Source organism: Sapajus apella, unplaced genomic scaffold (assembly GCF_009761245.1).
Source record: "Sapajus apella isolate SASKATOON/1434 unplaced genomic scaffold, GSC_monkey_1.0 scaffold91, whole genome shotgun sequence".
NCBI classification, from domain to species: Eukaryota; Metazoa; Chordata; class Mammalia; order Primates; family Cebidae; genus Sapajus; species Sapajus apella.
Window position 1 is genome coordinate 7,283,162 of NW_022437031.1, and position 15,032 is coordinate 7,298,193.

At 43.4% G+C, this 15,032-nt stretch overlaps 3 protein-coding genes across 10 annotated transcripts in view; 2 read left to right on the plus strand and 1 right to left on the minus strand.

The window, feature by feature from the left end:
• Positions 1-108: 108 nt before the first annotated feature.
• Positions 109-2,892, plus strand: RAB41 (RAB41, member RAS oncogene family). Its single transcript, XM_032255864.1, has 8 exons — positions 109-232; positions 425-483; positions 697-750; positions 1,166-1,271; positions 1,399-1,510; positions 1,836-1,929; positions 2,148-2,211; positions 2,467-2,892. The coding sequence occupies exons 1-8, from the start codon at positions 109-111 to the stop codon at positions 2,526-2,528; spliced, it is 675 nt and encodes a 224-aa protein (XP_032111755.1). The 3' UTR covers positions 2,529-2,892.
• A 1,841-nt stretch (positions 2,893-4,733) lies between these two features.
• Positions 4,734-8,125, minus strand: PDZD11 (PDZ domain containing 11). 7 transcript variants are annotated; one of them, XM_032255859.1, is made up of 7 exons: positions 8,011-8,125; positions 7,079-7,178; positions 6,554-6,637; positions 6,241-6,297; positions 5,864-5,962; positions 5,415-5,475; positions 4,734-5,255 (listed from the first exon to the last, which is right to left on the minus strand). In XM_032255859.1, exons 2-7 carry the CDS (start codon positions 7,163-7,165, stop codon positions 5,221-5,223), a joined length of 423 nt encoding a protein of 140 aa, XP_032111750.1. In that variant the 5' UTR covers positions 7,166-7,178; positions 8,011-8,125; the 3' UTR covers positions 4,734-5,220. The 7 variants fall into 7 exon arrangements, with proteins under 7 accessions (XP_032111750.1, XP_032111747.1, XP_032111754.1 ...); XM_032255856.1 differs by having other exon boundaries at positions 5,415-5,493; positions 8,011-8,118; XM_032255863.1 differs by having other exon boundaries at positions 7,929-8,024.
• A 30-nt stretch (positions 8,126-8,155) lies between these two features.
• Positions 8,156-15,032, plus strand: part of KIF4A (kinesin family member 4A) — a 126,524-nt gene continuing 119,647 nt past the window's right edge. For both annotated transcript variants that reach the window (XM_032255854.1, XM_032255855.1), the window contains exons 1-3: positions 8,156-8,301; positions 8,578-8,718; positions 8,832-8,946. In XM_032255854.1, the coding sequence (XP_032111745.1) occupies positions 8,599-8,718; positions 8,832-8,946 (235 nt within the window). In that variant the 5' untranslated portion in view covers positions 8,156-8,301; positions 8,578-8,598. The remainder of the gene's footprint in view (positions 8,302-8,577; positions 8,719-8,831; positions 8,947-15,032) is intronic.

The following is a 15,032-nucleotide window of genomic DNA, read 5'->3' on the forward strand; positions in this document are numbered from 1 at the left end:
TGCCAAGCCAATGGCCGTGAGCCGACGTCGGTAGAGCGCCGCGTGACGTCAGGTGGCACGGGCTGAGCGCCGGAAGCCATTTTGGCTGCCACCTACCTAGCTGACGCCATGTCTGCCTTCGGTCACCGCGAGGGCTGGTTGGAGGCCGGAGACTTTGGCCTCAAGGCTGCCGAAGGACCGGAATACCAGTCTCTGTGCAAAGCTAAACTCGTATTCCTGGGAGAGCCTAGCGGTGCGGGTCTGGGTTGGGCTTTGGGGACAGGAAGGTGTGAATGGCATTAAATGGGGCGGGGCTTTCTCCGGGGAATCGAGTTCCTCCTCGTTGGGAAACCTTGGAGTGGGAGGAGGGAGGGAGGGCTCATAGAAACTTTGAGGGGAGAAAGGGCACCCGGGGCGACGATTGGCCTGCTTATCTCCCTCACAGTAGGGAAGACATCCATCATCACCCGCTTCATGTACGACAGCTTCGGCTGCACCTTCCAGGTAAGCCCGCCGCCGCCGAGCCATATGGTACATTTTAGCCCCTCTTCTTGGCGGACTCACCTGGAGATTCTCCTCCTCAAGGTTATGTATTGTACGGGTTGGGAAGTGGAGCCGGGACATTTTCCTAAACGGTCATTCTCCACTTCGGCTTCTAAGACTGCCTCATGTTGGGAATAGAGGGAATGCCGGAGAGTACCTGACTTTCTTTTGCAGGCAACTGTTGGAATTGACTTCTTGTCTAAGACCATGTGCTTGGAGGACCGAATGGTGAGTGTTAACGCTCATACCACTAACCCTACACCAGCCCCTTCAGCCTATTCATCACAGTAGGGTAGCACCATCAAGAAAACGGAAGCCTCTTCAACTTACCAAGCCCTATGAGGTTTCTTGTTCTGTCTGCCGTCATCTAATCTCCAATTATAACATCCATAAAGTCCAAGAGACCTTGAATCCTTAAATCTGCTGTGCTATAGGGTCTTCCTGAATCAAATCAGTATATTAAAATTGGTTGCACCTGTCCTAGGACTATAGGCCACTTGGTTTCAGGCCACAGCAGCCGCTTCTCAGGGACCCAGTCTCCCTGACTTTTGATATTCTGCCTTTACTAGGTTTGATCTTTTTACAAAGGCTAGTTTCTTTTCTACGTTTCCCCATCTTCTTCCTAAACATTTGTTTTACACAGGTTCAGCTGCAGCTATGGGACACAGCTGGCCAGGAGCGCTTTCACAGCCTGATTCCTAGCTACGTTCGTGGTTCAACTATCGCAGTGGTTGTCTATGATGTCACAAGTGGGTGTTGTGCAATGTTTTATTTGAAAAGGAAGTGACAGGGAGATGGATACAATTAGCAGAGAGGAATGGTTCCCTCCAAATCTCTACTAAATGTTTCAACACTCTGCCACATATTCTCTTGCAGACATCACTTCTTTTAAGGAGACAGATAAGTGGGTAGAACATGTTCGAGCAGAAAGAGGTGACGATGTTGTCATCATGTTGGTGGGTAACAAGATTGATTTGAATAGCAAAAGGTAAAGTATAACTACAGCTTCCTCTGGCATACCTAAAATTCAGTCTCTATGGGGAGGGTCGACTGTGCTCGATTTATTTGGGGAGGAGTTACCCTGGCTCCCTGTGCCCCCCAGCAGCACTGCAGGAGGGGAAGGACAGGGACACGTCCCATGAGGGCACAAGGATATGTGGGGGGTAGAGGAGAGAGTCCCCACGCTGTAATCAGAAGGATCATAGGTTTAAGGCTTCTAGGGTTCCTTGCTCTAAGTAAGCATCATTACACCTCAGAGGACTGTATCCCTATCCACTAACTCTGGTCCTTTTCATCAATTCTAATTTGTCCAGACAAGTCACTGCAGAAGAGGGTGAAGAAAAATCCAGAAACCTCAACGTGATGTTTATTGAGACCAGTGCCAAAACCAGTTACAATGTGGACAAGGTAATACTTGTTTCTTTTTATGTTACTTTAATTGCACTCTGTCTGTAGCTACCACCACTGTTTACTCTTTGGGATACCTTTGGCTTGTCCTTTGTGGGGTGGGGGGCAAGGTTCATCTCCCATCAGGTAGCCCAAAGGCCCTGAATTATTCCAGCCTCTGAACCTGACCTTGTTTTTTTCCTTTCTTTTTTTGTCACCTTTCACACACACACACACAGCTATTCCGGCGTGTGGCTTCTGCCCTTCCTTCCACAAGTACTTCACCTGTACCGAAAGAGGGGCGTATCCTTTTTTCCTACTTTTGCTGGGGTAGGGAGTATACAAGTAGGGAAGGTAAGTTTCCTTTGTTGACTTGATGCCTGAGTAGTACTTAAGGTTTGGTCTGACTTTAGCCTACAGTAGTTCCTTGGTTTGCCTTTAGGTGAGGGGGATTGTAAGATCAGAATTCCTCTTCTACATCTCCTAGAAGCTGACCCTGGGTGTTGAGATTTGACTCCAGTCACCTCACTGTATTACCTTCCTTAACACACACTTCAGCAGTTGAAATCCAACTGGAGCCCTTCGAGGAGTCAGGCAACAGAAACTACTGTTCCCAGTGACAGCTTAGGGTTTCTCTGCCTCATTTCATGGGTTTCTTGCATCTGGGCTTGCCACACCAGTTCTCCCCCACCTCGTTTTATGATACATGGCCGCTTACTGGCTTCCAGTTCCTAGCCTTGGGGTAAAAACGGAACCCCTGACAGTGCTATCATATTTTTCTGACTGCATCTCACAGCTACTGGGCAGAAGCTTCTTGCGGCACCTGGCAATTCTACCTTACTTTCTCAGATGGCTAAAATATATCTATAGAGAATACAGTTCTACAGCAGCTGACATACTTCGAAGGCAGATACAATTCAATCTCCACTGTTTGTTGTTGTTTTTCACCTACACCCTCAATAAATGACTGGTCCTTTAACCTAAGGCTGTTATTGCTTGTGCTTTCTACACACTATACCTATATTTTCACAATGTAATTATCTCGTGTTGATGCCCCAGCAGAACCATTCCACGTGTCTTAATTGAGAACCAATTTACAGGAGGGTTTCTGCCTCTTAGGCCCCTGGAACCTGGATGGGACTTTGTATCATGTTTGTCATACTTCTTAGATGAATTGTTTTTGACCTGTTAACCATAGGGATAGTCTTAGACCTCAGCATTCAGCCGAGTGAGCCAATGTGCCTTTATGGAAGTAACCAAGCTACTATTTTCTTTCTCTTGTGGCCAATGGGATTGGGTGGGGATCAGCAAATAGGAGCATAGAACAGAATTTCCCAGGAAGTATAGAGACAGCTACATTAATTCTACCTCCAGCTCTGCTGTCAAGGTATGTTGCTACCTAACAATAGCACTGAGGCTCTAGAAGAGGTATCTCAGTAGAGCTGGGGTCAGATATATAGGAAGAACCAGAACTTCCTCATACAGTATAGTACTACTATGTAGAACATTGTTTCACATATTTCAAGACTTACATACTTTGCTTAAAAATCCAGATATCCAGACCGCACCTCAGACCCACAGAATCATTGTCCAGTTGAAGGGTCTATAAATATATATTTAAATTCCCTATGATTCTTTCAAGGCAAATTTTGGGCCTTCATCCTTTGGGTACATCACCTCGTATCACACAAGAAAACTTTTATTTGAGACACAGTCTCACTCTTTCACCCAGGCTGGAGTGTAGTGGCACAATCTAGGCTCACCGCAATGTCCGCCTACCGGGTTTAAACTATCCTCCTGCCTCAGCCTTTCAAGTAGCTGGGATTATAGGCACATACGACCACACCCAACTTATTTTTGTAGTTTTATTAGAGACAGTTTTACCATGTTGGCCATGCTGTTCTCAAACTCTTGGCCCCAAGCGATCCATTTGCCCTAGCCTCCCAAGGTGTTGGGATTACAGGTGTGAGCCACGGCCCCCAGCCTCACACTAGAAAACTTTAAATTCCACATGTGTATTTTGAACATGCCAGTGGTGATGTCATAGGTGTAACTGATAATCTAGTTATGGTGGATTGGTAGCTAAATATCTAAAAACATGGCAGAACATTATTTTGGGGCTGGGGTGAAGAAAAGGGAGAAGTCAGCAGTTAGTACTACTCAACTTACAAGTTGGAAACTGGGAACCAATTTATTACTGCTGCTTCAGAAAAGAAATGCATCTAAGCCCCTTCTTTCGTTTATGATCCAGATCAAAGAATGTGGGAAAGGAGAAGAGAGAATTATATTAATACTGGTCCCTGCAGAAAAATGTTCAAAGCTTGTAGGTGAAGGCGCAGTTTTTTCAGTGTCCTTCACTCTATGCCATTCCTTGGTTATACTGTGGTTAAAGTTCTTCGGCCTCCCTAATGTTCTGGCCAGACATCATAGGTAATTGTGAGGTAGGTATAGTGTTGCTGTTCCTTCCAGCGGCTCCTCTCTTTGGAAGAGCTTTTTCTTCCCTTGGTAGCATTTGACATCCAATCGGTAGCATTCAAAATCCCAGCACTTTGGGAGGCCGAGGCGGGTGGATCACGAGGTCAAGAGATCAAGACCATCCTGGTCAACATGGTGAAACCCCGTCTCTACTAAAACTACAAAAAATTAGCTGGGCATGGTGGCGCGTGCCTGTAATCCCAGCTACTCAGGAGGCTGAGGCAGGAGAACTGCCTGAACCCAGGAGGCGGAGGTTGCGGTGAGCCGAGATCGCGCCATTGCACTCCAGCCTGGGTAACAAGAGCGAAACTCCGTCTCAAAAAAAAAAAAAAAAAAAAGTCACACCAGTATTTCTTCAGCACTGTGTTTTACTTTTGGGGGGAGAGGCTAAGAGGAGGAATAAGTGAAAACGGTCTCATTGGAGTCTCCAAAGTGTATGAAACCTCTGGTAGTACAAGGATGGGATGCGATGGCCAGGCAAGTCAGATGGGAAATCCCCAAGATTCTTTTTGCTACTGATTTTCATAATTAAAATATGACATGTGTAAGGGACTAGTACATGGTATTCAATAAATGTCAGTTGTCTTTCCTAACTACATTCCTCACAGGCTAGGTTATGCCTAGATATCATCATCCTTCTCCTTTCAGGGAATGAAGCTCACCTAGAAAAGTAGGGAACCAAAAGTGCAATACAGTTTGGGTAATGCAGTTGGTTAGCTGTCTCCCCATCCTATCAACTTCACTATTACAGGAAGTGCTGAAAGTATAAGTAGCTCCCCTGAAGTCTAGTTAGCAGTCGTGGCAGAGTCCACATGAAGGGCTGTGGGCTGCAAGTCTCTAGTGCACAGTCCGCTCCTTTTGGCGATGATAATCTGAAGGAAAGAAGAAGAAAAGGAGGAACAGAGTAGGTTATCTTCACACTTGAGCTCCTGATTCCCTATCCCCAACTTGTAGGGCCTCTAGTAATCAGAACTGAAAGAATTCTTACCTAGGGTCCTGTCAGGAAAGTGAAAAAAGAAAGTGACACTTACTGTAGGGAAAGAAGCGGACACGCATGCTGATTTCACGAGCTGTCTTCAGGATCTCAACAGCCTGGAAGCAACACAGCAGCTTGTACAAATGAAGAAACATGACCCAAGGCAGAATCATAATGGGGGAAAGGGATTTGCCACTCCAATCTCTGTGTCACTAAGAGCTGCTTCCCTTTGGTACACTTTCCCAGGACAGGTACTTACTTTGTCTCTTTTTTTTTTTTTTTTTTTTTTGAGACAAGGTCTTGCTACGTTGCCTAGGCTGGTCTTAAACTCCTGGGCTCAGGTGATCCTCTTGCCTCAGCCTCCTAAGTATCTGGGATTATAGACACGCACCACAGTGCCCAGCAAAACACTTTCTTATTAAGTTACAGACGAGGCTACTCCTGTCCAATCTGTCCTATTTGAGATGGTTTCTTGCAGTACCACAGCCCAAGTGCTGTGCTCACCTTGCTGTGCTCAATATCTTGGAAATCCACATCATTCACAGCTAAAACTTGGTCCCCTTCCTGAAGTCCTGCTCTATGTGCATCAGAGTCAGGAATCACCTGTTGGTAAGGAGAGAATACATGTGATTGGGATGCAATAATTTCAGAAGACTGTCAGTGGAATTTGGTGCTATTCAAATGTAAGGTGCTATTGTTTTTCTGTGACAAGGTATGCGGACAGATCGCCTGCCGAATGAAAAGTTTTAAGTGGGAAAGGGGGTGTCCCCATTATGCTCCTTCTATGAGTCTGAGTCATCCTCTCAGCCCTTGAGACATTAGGGTTCTGCAATCTGTTACTTCAACAAAGGGACGTCATATAGTCTACTGGGCATGCATACCTTAGAGATGAAGATGCCTAGCTGGGAGGCCTTTCCTCCTCGGATGTTAAATCCCAACTGTAAGACAAGAGCACAGAATAGGGGCTCAATAGAGACAACAAACACAAGAACAACTAGTAGCATCATTGTGCTATAGGTCTGCTTGTGTGTCCCTGAGAGGAAAGTCAGAAGTTGTAGAAGTGTTATCTCAGCTTTTCTGTCCACAAGAAGGAAAGTTTCCTCACATCTGCACCTGCTTCCCAATCTATCCCCCCAACACTGCCAACTTCTGGTATGGACGAATCTAGCCTGGAAAAAGACTTCATAAGTTCACCTGAGCTCCAGGAGGCTTCTTCAGTGTGATGGTTCGGGGCAGAAACTGGGTCAACTCATTGTTGTAGTCTGGGTGGTGTACCCTCTGCAAGACACAGCAACCCCAGAAATTTTATTACCAGTCTTACTTCACACTTACCTTCACCTGGAACACTAATGAATCACCCTGAAGTCAGAAAAAGGAAAGGTCATAGACTTAATTTAAGTAGAACAGACAACACTGACTAAATGAGTAGATGGATAGCATTGGGACAGCCCAGTAGCTCCACATTTCTTCACCTCTTAACAATATGGAAAGGAAGGTTCCAAATTTCCAGAATTAACTGGTGTGAATGGACCCTAAGAAGTACCTGGTGGGTCCTGTTGCTCAGAATCCAGCTTCTGGGTCCTCTGGCTACAAGTGCTAAGATTCACTCTCCATTTCGCCTTCTAACCCTGCCATCCTACCTTTCATGCATCATCTCATCCCGGGGGCGGGGGGGGGGGGGGGGGAAGTCTCCTACTCAGGAATACAGATGATTCCCACCTCATGAGGAGGAATCCATGCTGGAGGATTCTCATAGGCAGGCAGAAAAACCACCGGGTAGTCATCATAAGGAATCCGGCTGTCCATCTCGGGCAAGGCCCTGGAATGGAAGAGTGAATCAGAGCAGACAAAAAGCAGTTTAAAGGAAAAGTAGCTCAGCAAGTTTCAGAAAGCAGCTCCAACCTATTCCAAGGCAGTCAGTCTATGGGCCCAGCCCACATCTAGGTGTTAAGGTTGGAGGAGAGAAGGAAGAAGAAAGAAGGAAACTCTTTGCTAAACATCTTCTGGATGCCAAGCAACCTGCCAGGTACTCTAAAAAGAGGACCTGATTTTTCAGAACAATCCTGCAAAACGGATGCTACCATCTTAAACCTGAAGAGGAAATCAGGGTCGAGTCTAAAAAGATCTACTTTCAGACGGGCGTGGTGGCTCACACCTGTAATCTCAACACTTTGGGAGGCTGACGTGGGCGGATCACGAGGTCAAGAAATCGAGACCATCCTGGCCAACATGGTGAAATCCCGTCTCTACTAAAAATACAAAATACAAAATACAAAAATTAGCTGGGCATGGTGACGCACGCCTGCAGTCCCAAGCGACTCGGGAGGCTGAGGCAGGAGAATCGCTTGAACCCGGGAGGCAGAGGTTGTAATGCGCCGAGATCACGCCACTACACTCCTGCCTGGCGCCGGGACAAGACTCCGTCTCAACAATAACAACAAAAAATCTACTTTCGAAGCCTAAAGGACTGTTGACTTCACTATCCTCAGGGATTCCGGGCAAGGCACCGCCCCACATTTCCTAGATGTGATTAGTAATGGTAGGGTCCCCAGATCGACCCTTCCTTCACCTGATCAGCCACCTTCTACGTCTCCGCCCCACGTTCTGCCTTTTCCCCAGCTCTCGGCCGCATAAACGCCGCACCACCTCACCAGTGGGCAGTCCCCAGCGACCTCAGGCTCCGCTCACCGCCAATTCAGACTGAGAACCGGAAGCGGATGCTAGGCCAGGTCGAAAAGAGGCCGGGCCAGGGTGCGATGAGCTGACCCTCCCCTTTCTACTGCGCCGGCCTGCGCGCGCCGACGTGCGCGCTCTGCGCTCGGGCAGCCTGCACTGCAATTGGTTAGCGTCTCCGGGACGGATTTGAAACTTGGCGGTTAAAGCTCCGGCTGGGACAGGGCGGCGGGAGACCCGGGGAGAACGGGGAAGGGACATTTAGTTTGGTGAGTTACGGGGGCACACCTTAGCTCAGAATCTGTTTTTTCCCGGTACCCTAGGGCTTTGGTTCTTTGCCGTCGTCCCCGTTGGAGTTTTTTCTTTGCCTTTCAGACGCCAGTGCACTCTCTTTAGAGTGCAGGGCTGACGGGCAGTCCAGTCCTGGAGAGTGAATCTCCCGAGGCAGTGATCCCGCTGAGGAGGGTCGGAACCGGGGAGGACGCCCTCCCAATCCTGCTGACCTACTAACATTCATCAGCGAGTCTTCTTTTTCCCCTTCGCAGAGACGGTGCTGAGATAGGATCATGAAGGAAGAGGTGAAGGGAATTCCTGTAAGAGTGGCGCTGCGTTGTCGCCCTCTGGTCCCCAAAGAGATTAGCGAGGGCTGCCAGATGTGCCTTTCCTTCGTGTCCGGGGAGCCTCAGGTGCGTAGCAGAGTCCGGAGCCTGTGTCTGAACAGCTGGGACCAAATGGTAATGAGGGGTGTAGTCTTGCCTTTCATTTTTTCCCCTTACGTCTTGTGTCTTGCCTTCTGTAGGTGGTGGTTGGTACTGATAAATCCTTCACCTACGATTTTGTGTTTGATCCTTCTACTGAACAGGAAGAAGTCTTCAATACAGCAGTAGCGCCACTCATAAAAGGCGTATTTAAAGGTGAGGCGATTTGATTCTTCGAACATAACCTATGTATTCCTTAAGCATATACCATGTGTCAAGCACTGTGCTTGGGCACTGCAAACACAGGAATGGATGAATCATGATTGCTGTCTTCAAAAAGCCCTCGGCCTAATAACATTTGTGAAAGTCTCTGTACCCTTGAAGCTAGTTTAATGCCGTATTTGCTTTATGTGGTTCTGTTCATCTTTAACTTGTATGTGTTTGTGTTTATCCTGGAACCTCATTTGATTATAAACTCTTTGGTGGTTGCTGATGGTGATCAATGTGCCAACCTACTTGAGGCTCAGGCTCTACGAAGCTTGTTGAGGGATTCAGGAGATAAATAATATAGCTTCCACGCCCTGAAGGAGTTCACAGTTATGATGACTACATAAATAATTTTGAATATATAAAAATTTTTAAATTTTTTGTACCTATCTTTTAGAAGAAAACTTTTTTAACTTAAAAATATGCAGCAGTCAGTCCGGCCACAGAAGTCGCTCTACTCACATACAAAGTGGTAGGAAAAACAAAAGGATGGCTGTAACTGCTTGGAGAATTTGGGGTGAATTTTACAGAGTAAGAAAACTTTGAGATGGGTCTTGAATGATAAGTATAATTCTTTCAGGTGGAGAAGGGGAGTCCCTAAACCCTCTGAATACTATGACCAGTTAATAATCTTTATTTCAGAAACTAAGTCTTTAGTATGCTGTTGAAGACCATAGCAGAGTTCTAAAGAAGGGAGCAGTGCCTGAGAGTTGTCTAATTATTATTCTAATACAGTGGTTGTTCAAGATTCAAAACAAAGGTTCATTTAAAAGAAGTAGAATCATGGCATGCTAGTGCTTAAAATTGAAAGCAGCATTTGTATATCATCTAATTTGGTTTTTATCCAAAGAAAAATGTTTTCTAACAATATCTGTTAGGTCAATTGCCAGTGTCTAAAATTTTTTCTTTGGCAGGAAACTGAGATTTGGGTTTTGGACGAGTCTAATTATGTTGTAAAGATCTTTATATGTTGAAATGAAATTTGCTTCCTGGTAAACTTCTCCCCAGGGATGTTAGTTCATCCTTTTAGAAGCCTTCTTCCAGGCAACGGCTATTCACATATTTTTTTCACCTTTTTTTGTTTAATGATATGGCTCAAGGAACATTGAAAATTTTGTTTCAAAATTTTAAGATATTAATGCGATAATTTCAAACTTATAGAATGTTGCAAGAACAGCATAATGTTTTTTCCCTGAACCATTTGAGATGACTTTAGTGTATATTTCCTACAAAGAAGGACGTTCTCCTAAGTTACCACAATACACCCATCAAAACAATGAAATTTGCACTGCTACATTACTACCATCTATTCTTCAAACCCCATTCAAGTTTTGCCAATTGTCCCAGTAAATATTTCATGGCAAAAAAATCTAGTTCTAAATCACATGTTTTATTTAGTTTTGCTGCCTCTTTAGTCTCCATTCTAAAACAGTTCTTTAGTCTTTTTTTGACTTTTATGATTTTTGACACTTTGGAGATTACAGGCCAGATATTTTGTAAACTGTTTCTCAATATTGTTGTGTCTGGTGTTTACTTATGATTAGATTCAGGTTGTGTATCTTTTAGCAGGAATATCACAGAAGTGGTGCTGTTTTCTTCTCATTGAAGCCTATTGGGCAGCACATGATTTTGATTTGTTCTATTATTACTGATGTTTATTTTGATCATTTGATTAAGTTGTTAATCTGCTGGGCTTCTCCACTATAAAGTTGATCTTTTTCCTTTTTACATACTGTATTTGAAAACTGTTAAATGGTTCTATCTAATTCTCTTCTCTTTAATTATCCCTGTCTTTCCTTTAGCCATTCCTGAAGCAATATGGTTTTCAGACTCTTCACTGTCTAGTCAGATTCCTCAGTCTGTACCTCCACAGCTTAGTAAGAGCACTACAGTGCTACTTTTATATTCTTAACTTGGGAAACTGATAGAATTAAATTATGTTCTTTAAAGGCAACATAAAGTAGAAAGTGATTCCAATATACATGTATTTGGTTAACACTGCCCTCAGTTGCAGAAACAAAGCCAATATTATTTATAGTCAGCTCAACAGCACTCTCTTGTACTCTGAACTCCTGGTACCACAGAGCCCTGAGTATTTTGTAAAAACTACTAAAACGTTATTTCCCAAGTTATTGCTTTCTAAACATATCTGTGGTATTGTAGAAAATTATGGAATGTTATTCTCTTGCCTCATAGTCATGCCAGTTGATACCAGCAATCTATTACAATGAAAATCTCAATTTAGCATCTTCTTATGATCTTTCATTTAGACCAACAAGTTCTTTCAAAACTTCAAAGTTTTCATTGACATTAAAACATTGTTTCAAAGTTTAAAGATTTTTCCTTCAGACTGCAAAATTATCTTGGTAAATAGCAGATAACAGTTTTGACATAAATTTGATGATCATTTAACAGAGAAGGCTTGCTTTGTGTTCCTTGACAACATGTCTGCCACACTCGTAAGGGACAGACGTCCATAAGGTCATTATTTTTTTCACCTTGAAGTAAATTTGGATTTCTACTTCCTTTTAGGTGCTATGCTTATAGTTTTAGAAGCTACTACCCTATAATTAGGTAGCAAGTTGTAGTCATGCCTCAGTTAATGACAGGGATACCTTCTGAGAAATGCATTGTTAGGCGGTTTTGTCATTGTATAAACATTGTAGAGTGTATTTATATGAACCTAGATGGTATAGCCTCCTATACACCTGAAGCTTTTGCTCCTAGGCCACAAACCTACAAAGCATGTTACTGTACTGAATACTGTAAGCAGTAGTAACACCATGGAAAATATTTGTGATCTAAACATAGGAAAGGTGAAGTAGGCCGGGCATGGTGGCTCACGCCTGTAATCTCAGCACTTTGGGAGGCCGAGGCAGGCAGATCACCTAAGGTCAGGAGTTCAAGACCAGCCTGGCCAACATAGTGAAACCCTGTCTCTACTAGAAATACAAAAAATAAAATAAAATAAAATAGCAGGGCATTGTGGCAGTCACCTGTAATCCCAGCTACTCAGGAGGCTGAGGCAAGAGAATCACTTGAACCTGGGAGTCAGAGGTTACAGTGAGCCGAGATTGTGCCATTGCACTCCAGCCTGGGTGACAGAATGGGACTCTGTCTCAAAAATAAAAGTAAAATAAAATAAAAAGGTGAAATAAAAATACGTATGAATACACCTGTATAGGGTACTTACTGTGAATGGAGCTTGCAGGACTGGAAGTTGCTCTGGATAAGTCAGTGAGTGAGTGGTGAGTGAATGTGAAGCCCTATGACATTGCTGTATACTACTGTAGACTTTATAAACACTGTATACTTAGGTTACACTCAATTTATTAAAACTTTTTTCTCTCTTCAGTAATAAATTAACCTTAGCTTATAACTTTTTTACTTTACAAACTTTAATTCTTTTAAATCTTTTTGACTTCCTTGTAATAATACTTAGCTTAAAGCTTTTTTTCTTTTAAAAAAATGTATTTTTTTACTTTTTAAACTTTTTGTTAAAAACTAAGACACAACCATCCACATTAGCCTAGGCCCACCCAGGGACAGGATCTTCAATATCGCTGTCTTCCACCTCCACATCTTATCCTACTGGAAGGTGTTCAGGGACAATAGCATTTATGGCACTGTCATCTCCTATGACAATACCTTCTTCTGGAATATCTCCTGAAGGACCTGCCTGAGGCTGTTTTACAGCTAACTTTATTTTCATAAGTAGAAGGAGTATACTCTTAAAAATGATTAAAAGTATAGTATAGTATACTAAACACATAAACTAATAGCAGTCGTTTATTATTATGAAGCATTACATACTGTACATAGTTGGATGTGCTATACTTCTATATGACTGACAGTGAAGTAGGTTTGTTTACCCCAGCATCAACACAAACATGTAACAACATGTTACGCTACAATGTTATAATGGCTAAATCAATAAGCAACAGGAATTTTTCACCATCGTATATACATTCCCCATGATTGAAATCCTATTATATGGCACACGACTGTAACAACTGAAGTGAGAATAACCTATCCATTGTCTAATTATTTCTTTATAAAATCTTGCTACAGTTGTTTATCTGCCTCTAGCTTCAATCCACACTTTGAATTTATGGGATAAAATGAAAATGCCAGCCGGGTACTGTGGCTCAAGCCTGTAATCTCAGCACTTTGGGAGGCTGAGGTGGACAGATCACTTGAGGTCAGGAGTTCGAGAGCAGCCAGGCCAACATGGTGAAACTTGTCTCTACCATAAGATACAAACAATTAGCCAGGCGTAGTGGCAAGTGCCTGTTAGTCCTAGCTACCCTGGAGGCTCAGGTGGGAGGATCGCTTGGGCTCGGGAGGCGAAGCTGTGATTGCACACGCTGCGCTCCAGCCTGGGTGACAGAGTAAGACCTTGTCTCAAAAGAAAAAGGTGGGGGGCTGAGTAACTAGTAATTTGGATTATCTGACAAGAGAATATACAAAAACGAATGCACAAAATAAACATTTTTACCAGAACTAAGCTCAAATAGAAATATACTTTTTTTTTTTTTGAGACCGAGTCTCGCTTGGTGGCCCAGGCTGGAGTGTACTTTCGCCATCTCAGCTCACTATAACCTCTGCCTCCCGGGTTCAAGCAATTCTTCTGCCTCAGCCTCCCAAGTAGTTGGAACCACAGGCACCACGCCCAGCTAATTTTTGTGTTTTTAGTACAGGCAGGGTTTCGCCATGTTGGCCAGACTGGTTTTGAACTCTGACCTCAAGTGACCTGCCCGCCTCGGCCTCCCAATATTCTGGAATTGCAGGCCTGAGCTACCATGCCTGACCAATAAAATCAAACAGAAAGATACTTTATGGGTTTTTCGGCAAACAGTACTGATAACATAGGTGATAACAGAAAACACAGCCTCTGTTCATGCCATCTGTTTAATAATAAAAAAAATACAAACACGGGGGGAGAAGAAAACACAAATCATTTACCATCCTATTTCTCATATATAAACATTAAAATGTTAATAATTTATATACTTTTGATCTTTTCCCATCCATACACTTACATTTAACAATTATTTTTAAGCTGCTTTTTTCAGTTAACTATATTGTGAACATCTTTGAATAAATGATTCTCTCTCTCTCTCTCTCTCTCTCTTTTTTTTTTTTTTTTTGAGACAAGGCCTCTCTCTGTCACCTAGGTTGGAGTGCAGTGGCGTGATCAAGGCTCACTGTAACCTCCGCCTCCCAGGCTCAGGTGATTCTCCTGCCTTAGCCTCCAGAGTAGCTGGGATTACAGGCACCCACCACTATGTCCCTCAGCTAATTTTTGTATTTTTAGTAGAGTCGGGGTTTCACCATGTTGCCCAGGCTAATCTTAAACTCCTGAGCTCAAGCAATCTACCCGCCTCGGCCTCCCAAAGTGCTAGGATTATAGGAATGAGCCTCGGAATCTGGCTCCTGAATGGATGATTCTTTATCAATTCTCAATAAAAGCAAAGGACATAGATCACATTGAATTATGCTTAAATGATGATATTTCTGTGAGGAGCCTGATAATATGGTCCAGATGCATTCTGAGAGTTCAGATATAAAGTAGATGCTTAAAAAACAGTTGTTGTTTCCTTTTCAGATGAAGACTATTAATCAAGGAAATATGTGCCAGAATCCTTTCTTTATCTTTTATTTAATTTCTGTAATTTAAAATTGCTTACGGTAGGAAGACAGAATTTTGAAGCTTGAAATGGCTTTTAACGGTGGCTTGGCCACCTTCGTTTATTCAGTCATATCTTTAAGTGTTTGATTTCCTAGCTTCTAAGGGCTATCACTAGGGGGACACATTTTAGGGTTGGTTTTTTGTTTTGTTTTTGTTTGTTGGCTTTTTGCTTAGTTTGAGTAGTGCAAGGCCATGGTACCCACAGAACTTTTCTTTGTGTCTGTCATTCCTAAGAGACTGTATTAGGAGAGCAATCTCAATTTTATTACAAATAATCGCTGAAGGAAATGGAGTGTATTGATTAGATAAAAATGTTTAAACACCACTATGCATTTGTCATCTA

Bases quoted from the DNA above. Each gene is read 5' to 3' on its own strand.
- RAB41 (XM_032255864.1), top strand. From the start codon at position 109: ATGTCTGCCTTCGGTCACCGCGAGGGCTGGTTGGAGGCCGGAGACTTT. The intron at 751-1,165 runs GTGAGTGTTAAC...TGTTTTACACAG, and splicing joins TGTGCTTGGAGGACCGAATG to GTTCAGCTGCAGCTATGGGA. The intron at 1,272-1,398 runs GTGGGTGTTGTG...ATTCTCTTGCAG, and splicing joins GGTTGTCTATGATGTCACAA to ACATCACTTCTTTTAAGGAG.
- PDZD11 (XM_032255856.1), bottom strand. From the start codon at position 7,165: ATGGACAGCCGGATTCCTTATGATGACTACCCGGTGGTTTTTCTGCCT. The intron at 6,298-6,553 runs GTGAACTTATGA...CTTGTCTTACAG, and splicing joins AGAAGCCTCCTGGAGCTCAG to TTGGGATTTAACATCCGAGG. The intron at 5,494-5,863 runs GTGAGCACAGCA...CATTTGTACAAG, and splicing joins AAGATATTGAGCACAGCAAG to CTGCTGTGTTGCTTCCAGGC.